Source organism: Capricornis sumatraensis, chromosome 3 (genome assembly GCF_032405125.1).
Source record: "Capricornis sumatraensis isolate serow.1 chromosome 3, serow.2, whole genome shotgun sequence".
Lineage (NCBI taxonomy): Eukaryota > Metazoa > Chordata > Mammalia > Artiodactyla > Bovidae > Capricornis > Capricornis sumatraensis.
This window is the reverse complement of record NC_091071.1, coordinates 163,533,500-163,540,873: the sequence shown is the minus strand read 5'-3', so window position 1 is coordinate 163,540,873 and position 7,374 is coordinate 163,533,500. Positions and strand designations below refer to the sequence as shown.

Below are 7,374 nucleotides of genomic sequence, written 5' to 3'. Positions count from 1 at the left end.
ATCTGATAGACAGAGTGCCTATGAACTATGGACGGAGGTTCATGACATTGTACAGGAGACAGGGCTCAAGACCACCCCCAAGAAAAAGAAATACAAAAAAGCAAAATGGCTGTCTGAGGAGGCCTTACGAATAGCTGTGAAAAGAAGAGAAGCGAAAAGCAAAGGAGAAAAGGAAAGATATACCCATTTGAATGCAGAGTTCCAAAGAATAGCAAGGAGAGATAAGAAAGCCTTCCTCAGCCATCAATGCAAAGAAATAGAGGAAAACAACAGAATGGGAAAGTCTAGAGATCTCTTCAAGAAAATTAGAGATACCAAGGGAACATGTCATGCAAAGATGAGCTTGAAAACGAACAGAAATGGTATGGACCTAACAGAAGCAGAAGATATTAAGAGGTGGCAAGAATACCCAGAAGAACTGTACAAAAAAGATCTTCACGACCAAGATAATCATGATGGTGTGATCAGTCATCTAGAGCCAGATATCCTGGAATGTGAAGTCAAGTGGGCCTTAGGAAGCATCACTACGAACAAAGCTAGTGGAGGTGATGGAATTCCAGTTGAGCTATTTCAAATATTGGAAGATGATGCTGTGAAAGTGCTGCACTCAATATGCCAGCAAATTTGGAAAACTCAGAAGTGGCCACAGGACTGGAAAAGGTCAGTTTTCATTCCAATCCCAAAGAAAGGCAATGCCAAAGAATGCTCAAACTACCGCACAATTGCACTCATCTCACATGCTAGTAAAGTAATGCTCAAAATTCTCCAAGCCAGGCTTCAGCAATACATGAACCGTGAACTTCCAGATGTTCAAGCTGGTTTTAGAAAAGGCAGAGGAACCAGATCAAATTGCCAACATCTGCTGGATCATGGAAAAAGCAAGAGTTCCAGAAAAACATCTATTTCTGCTTTATTGACTATGCCAAAGCCTTTGACTGTGTGGATCACAGTAAACTGTGAAAAATTCTTCGAGAGATGGGAATACCAGACCACCTGACCTGCCTCTTGAGAAATCTGTATGCAGGTCAGGAAGCAACAGTTAGAACTGGACTTAGAACAACAGACTGGTTCCAAATAAGAAAAGGAGTACATCAAGGCTGTATTCTGTCACTCCGCTTGTTTAACTTATATGCATAGTATATCATGAGAAATGCTGGGCTGGATGAAGCCCAAGTGGGAATCAAGATTGTCGGGAGAAATATCAATAACCTCAGATATGCAGATGACATCACCCTTATGGCAGCAAGTGAAGAACTAAAGAGCCTCCTGATGAAAGTGAAAGAGAGTGAAAAAGTTGTCTTAAAGCTCAACATTCAGAAAACTAAGATCATGGCATCTGGTCCCATCACTTCATGGCAAATGGATGGGGAAACAGTGGAAGCAGTGGTAACTTTATTTTCTTGGGCTCCAAAATCACTGCAGATGGTGACTGCAGCCAGGAGGTGCTTACCTCTGGAAGAAAAGCTATGACCATCCTAGACAGCATATTAAAAAGAGACATTACTTTGCCAACAAAGGTCCATCTCGTCAAGGCTATGGTTTTTCCAGTGGTCATGTATGGATGTGAGAGTTCAACTATAAAGAAAGCTGAGCACCAAAGAATTGATGCTTTTGAACTGTGATGTTGGAGAAGACTCTTGAGAGTCCCTTGGACTGCAAGGAGATCCAACCAGTCCATCCTAAAGGAGATCAGTCCTGGGTGTTCACTAGAAGGACTGATGTTGAAGCTGAAACTCCAATACTTTGGCCACCTCATGCGAAGAGCTGACTCACTGGAAAAGACCCTAATGCTGGGAAAGATTGAAGGCAGGAGGAGAAGGGGACGACAGAGGATGAGATGGTTGGATGGCATCACCAAGTCAATGGACATGAGTTTGAATAAACTCTAGGAGTTGGTGATGGACAGGGAAGTCTGGTGTGCTGTGGTCCATGGGGTCGTGAAGAGACGGACACAACTGAGTGACTGAAATGAACTGAACTGAATAAACAAAGGTGGTTGTTTTTATTTTTTTCCCATTATTTTTCAAATAATTTATAAAATAGTTTAACTCCTTCACTGATATTAAAGTCATGCCTATTCACCCCAGGAATCAGATTCAGCTCTTTGGGTTCAGGGGTTTCATGGTGGGGAGAATAGTATTTGATCCATTTATTTACAATCCAGGCTGAAAAACAAATAAGAAGTCCTTGTCCATCTGAAGATCTTAATATATTTATTTGAAAACCAAGTTGTGTGAAAGAGAACACTAGTCATATACCATCTCTTCAACCAAAGACTTGCAGACAAGGTCAGCACAGAGGCAATGATACATGCAGTGAATAGCAGGTCTCAGCATAAATTTCCTCACAGGCATTTCCAATATGAGCCTGGACAATCTTCTTCAGGTGAGCAATAAGATCCTGGGGTAGCGGGGAGAGGGAGAAGCTAGGGTTACTCTTAATTTAAAAAAACATTAAAAAACAAAAACCCCCAAAGACACTAGATGTTGAAGTTTAAAACTAGCCCCTAGGGACTTTCCTGGCAGTCCAATGGTTAAGACGTCACACTTCCACCACAGGGTGCACAAATTTGGGATCCCTGGTCTGGGAACTAGGATCGGGCATGTGGCCTGGTGCAGCCAAGACATAACAAAACAAAACAAAACAAAACGAGCCCCAAACCCTGCTGATACAGTCCTAATATGCCAGTTTTCTAAGACAGACTATAGCTTTCAAATTCTTATTAGACTGAATGTTTTCCCCTTTTAAAAACTAACAAGAATCCAATTTCCAAATGAAAACTTGTACACCATCTGGTAGCTCACAGCTCTGAAAGACTTAATTGGGAGGTTTTCAGCAGGGGACTGTGAAAGGCTGCCAGGGGCTAATGTAAGCTCAGTTCTGCACACAAACTGAGAGCTCAGGGTATTAATACTGCTGTGTGCTGGTTGAGTAAAGCTTAGGAAACCATTAAGAGCTGAAAGGTAATTTTCAAAAGCAGGAAGGGAGGTTATAAATCTGCAAATTGTCTCTTGGGGGTCTGACTATATGTTTCTACTAAGAGCAGGGTTTCTGCCTTAATTATTTATCTGAGAAAGCTTTAATTAATTGTTACTTATGGAGCCAGATCTGCAATATGACATTTAAAATGTATTTTTCCTTTGTCACAATGATAGTATTCTAATCTTCTTTGAAGAGTACAATTCATGTTTGTTTTACAACCTATTTGTCCTACGGTGGGATTAGAGAACCTTGATTATACAGTTTGTGTGTGCTTAGCTGCTCAGTCGTGTCAGACTCTTTGTGACCCCATGAACTGTAGCCCTCCAGGCTCCTCTGCCCATGGGGATTCTCCAGGCAAGAACACTGGAGTGGGTTGCCATGCCCTCCTCCAGGGTATCTTCCCAACCCAGGGACTGAACCCAGGTTTTCTGGATTTTTTATCATCTGAGCCACCAGGGAATTGCATTTTCAAACAGGTAACACCCACTTGAAAAAGAAATAGAGGAGTAGAATGATAATTTTGTGAAATGACAGTCTTTTGCACCTAAAAATCCCCTTCAACATGGTTAGGAAACTGGCATAATAATTATCTTTTTCAACTGGACAAAGCTTTGTTTACAGTCTAACTGACCATAAGTACCCATAAGCACTATTGTCTTATACATATTAGATGTTCAGTAACTTCACTGAATAAATGAATAGTAAGGCTTTTAGAGCCAGAAGTATTACCAAAAGAAAGAGAGAAGAATCATGAGAAATTCAGACCTGTGCTACTCAAAGTGGGATCCACAGAACAGTGCCAGTCCACAAACTATAACTGATCCACAAGAAGGAGCTTACATCAGAATGGAAATCAACTGAGCGGCCAGTCAGTTCAGTTCAGCTGATTTTTGGGGGGGGTTAGGGGATAGCAAGGTTTTTTGATGAGTGAAGAACTGAGTCACATTCTGGAGCAAGCCCCTTCCTCAGGGACCTATGAAAACAGTTTGCAGACCAGCCACTTTGAACAGAATTGGCAGAACACTAGACTAGGGGAGAGAATCAAGAAAAAAAGAAAAAGGAATTGGTGGTTACATATTCAGGAAGAAGTTAAATAAAGAGAAGTTTTAATGTCATTACATAAATAGGGATTAAGAACAGAAGGGGAAAGTGAGACCAGATCCTTGTAAAATCATTTGTGAAGAATCGACAGAGAGACTTCTCGCGGTACACAATTTTGCTCCACACGCACCTCTGGTCCTTAGTCATCAATATACTCAAATGGTTCTGGGGGTTCTGGCTCTTGTTCTTCCTCCTCAATTTTTGGGCCATGAGCTGCCACGGGTTCCACCAGCTCTTCAATGTCTTCACTGGTATCCTTCAGAATGATGATGCCTCCAATGGACAGCTATTAAACAGAGCAAGGAATGAAGATGCTCAAGCTCCACTCGTATTTCCAGAATGCTCCACAATCTTGAGTGCTTACTTGTTAAATGGTACCCCAAGAGAATGAGAATGATTTGGAAGTAGAAAACTGGAACTACACTCTCCTAGATGACAGTCAGGAAACTTGGCATTTGTCCCTGTGTGATGCTACACCAGTAACTTAACTGTTCAACTGTAAGATGGGGCTAATAATATCTTCCTCATCTATTCCTTCAGGTTAGTCTGAGGACTGACTGTGGACAGCACTGCCAGTGTACATAACAAAGGATAAAGATAACTGTCGGCTACAGGAGTATCTGCAAATCTAACCCAGTGGCTCTGGAGGGTGGAACACATGGTGTTGCTCTGTCTGGACGATGCATCCCGATTTAAGAAGCGTTATCTAGTACTGTACTGGCCTCAGCTGGACTGCAGGGAAAACGTTTACTATCCAACGAGGCAGTCTAATGCCGTGCCACTCAACATGCGGTCCTGGGCCAGTAGCATCATTATCATGTCAGAGCTTGTCAGAAATGCAGAAAACTTAGCCCTACTTTAGAATCCTGAATCTGTGTTTTAACAAGATCCTCAGGTGATTTTTATGCATGCTAAAGTTTAAGACACACAATCTAATAGATCCTTTTATCATTTGTGTGAAAAGCATCATTTTGGACACAAAAGACAATTTATAAATGAAAAGAGTATTTTTCTCCAGAAATTTTAGAATGACAGAACAATATAAATATCGCAAATATCTGAGTGTTTTTCATTTTAATTTACAAATCATTGTGATCCAAGACAGTGAAAAACTAGATGGGAAATAAAAGGGAAGTAGAATGTAGAAGCAATTCTATTAAGCCCTCTCCCAAACATATTAGCAAAAGGTAAATTCAAGCGCCAAACTGTTCGCCCATCTCTGGTGTACCAATCTTATTCTATTTGCTTGCCTGTGTCAAAGGAAATGGAAAGCTGCTCTCTGTAATTAAATCAGTCAACAGTGGAGGGCACATCTGGAAAAAAACACATTTCTACCAAAGCACATTACTGGGAAGGAAAAGAAGCCCAAGCACATTAGTCAAATGATTCACATATGTATAAGCATCTCTGCAGTTCAACCTAATCTAATTTTTTACCCATCAGAACCCTGCTCTGCCATGCTATAAAACTGGTGTGCCTGCATGAATTTCTAAACTGCTTCCCCTGTCTCAATACACACATATCCATACATATTAATCTATAACCCCTTTCCTTAAAAAGTTTTCTTGAAAAAAAGCCATTGTATGAATGGTCCCTGACTTGACTACCAATATTCACCCAAGAACAGAGTTACTTGGCCACTATCTTAATACTCCATGGTCTAAAAGTGTGTATGAACCTCTAAAGGACCAATGGAGATTCAGCAAAGGACTTCCTGCATTTTGGAAATAATGGCTCTAGGGTTGTAACAGTACTATTTTGTGCTTAACTGGAATGCTCCAGCCCAAATCCTGCAGTATAACCAACATATAGGAAGAGCTTTTTATACCTACATGGTTTAGGTTTATTAATGCCTTATATGTTAGAGAGTTCACACATTCTCTAATAAGAAAATAAGATACACGACAGCCCGTTTTCTGAGAAGGCTAGTGACAACTGAAGACAGAGGCAATGGGATACTTCCTGCTGCCAAAAGCTCTACACTCTCTGTAAGGCGTCTTTTAAGATGGACAGGAAATAGGAGGAATACAACCCATTTTCAAGATTAAATGCAAAGTCTGAGGAAGGAGCTGATGACCCTGCCAGCATGGTACTAGAGGAGATGAGTCAGGGGGTACTCTTTTCTTCACCACAAACACACAGAGGCAGTCTTTTTTCCAAAACTGAGATATAATTCACATAATATAAATTAACGCTTTTAAGTATACAATTCAGTGGGTTTTTTTTTAAAGTATATTCACAAAGTCATGCAACCACTTCCACTATCTAATTGAAGAGAACATTCTGATGAATGTTTAATCTAAAAGAAATTCTGCATCTATTAGCAGTAATTCTTCATTTTTCCCTACTTCCAGCCCTTGTAACCACTAAAACAACTTCTGTTTCTATGGATTCGTCTGTTTTGGACATCTCAAATAAACAGAATCATACAACATGTGGTCTTTTGTGTCTGGCTTTTCTCATTTAGGATAATGTTTTTAGGTTCAAACATGGTGCAGTATACATCACTATGTCATTTCTTTTGGCTGAATAAAATTCCATTGTGCATATCATTTTTATTTATTCACCCACCACTTGATGGACATCTGAGTTGTTTATACCTTTTGGCTATTATGTGTAAAGCTGATAGAAACATCAGTGTACAAGTGTTTGCGTGGACATGGTTTTCATTCTCTTGGGCATATACCAAGGAGTGGAACTGCTGGGTCATATGATGCGCCTGTGTTTAATTTTTCAATGAACTGTCAAATCGGTTTCCATAGGGGCTGCACCAACACTGTGCACTCCTACACCAGTGCCGCCTGAGGCTCCAATTTCCTACATCCTTGCTAACTGTAATCAAAAATTTACTGTCTGTCTTTTTGATTACAGGTATACTAGTAGGTATGATGAAGCATCTCCCTGTGGTTTTGATTTACATTTCCCTTACGATGAATGACGTTGAGAGTCTTCATGTGCTTTTGGCCATTTGTAAATCTTCTTTGGAGAAATGCCTATTCAAATCCTTTGCCCATTAAAAAAAAAGTTATGTTTTGTGACTTTTCTAGAAAGTATTTTTGTTGTATGTGACCACTGAAATCTCTCAGTTATCTGACCGGACAGCTAGTAACTAGTGAGGGAGTTCCTTAAATACTTGGAATAAGTCTCCCAGTCTTTGCTGAGGGGCTATGTGTACGACTGGGGTCCTACCTTCAACAGGCAGCCAGGCACAGACATAGGAAATATATTTTGGCTCAGAAGTGAACAACTGTTACAGCTTCCTCTGATTTAAGCAAAGCTTTAACAATCATT

At 40.4% G+C, this 7,374-nt stretch overlaps 1 protein-coding gene across 1 annotated transcript in view; it reads right to left on the bottom strand.

The window, feature by feature from the left end:
- Positions 1 to 2,018: 2,018 nt before the first annotated feature.
- Positions 2,019 to 7,374, bottom strand: part of PSMD1 (proteasome 26S subunit, non-ATPase 1) — an 83,626-nt gene continuing 78,270 nt past the window's right edge. The window contains exons 24-25 of the mRNA XM_068966945.1: positions 4,214 to 4,369; positions 2,019 to 2,400 (exon numbers count right to left, since the gene is read on the bottom strand). Coding sequence (XP_068823046.1) covers positions 4,223 to 4,369 — 147 coding nt within the window. The 3' untranslated portion in view covers positions 2,019 to 2,400; positions 4,214 to 4,222. The remainder of the gene's footprint in view (positions 2,401 to 4,213; positions 4,370 to 7,374) is intronic.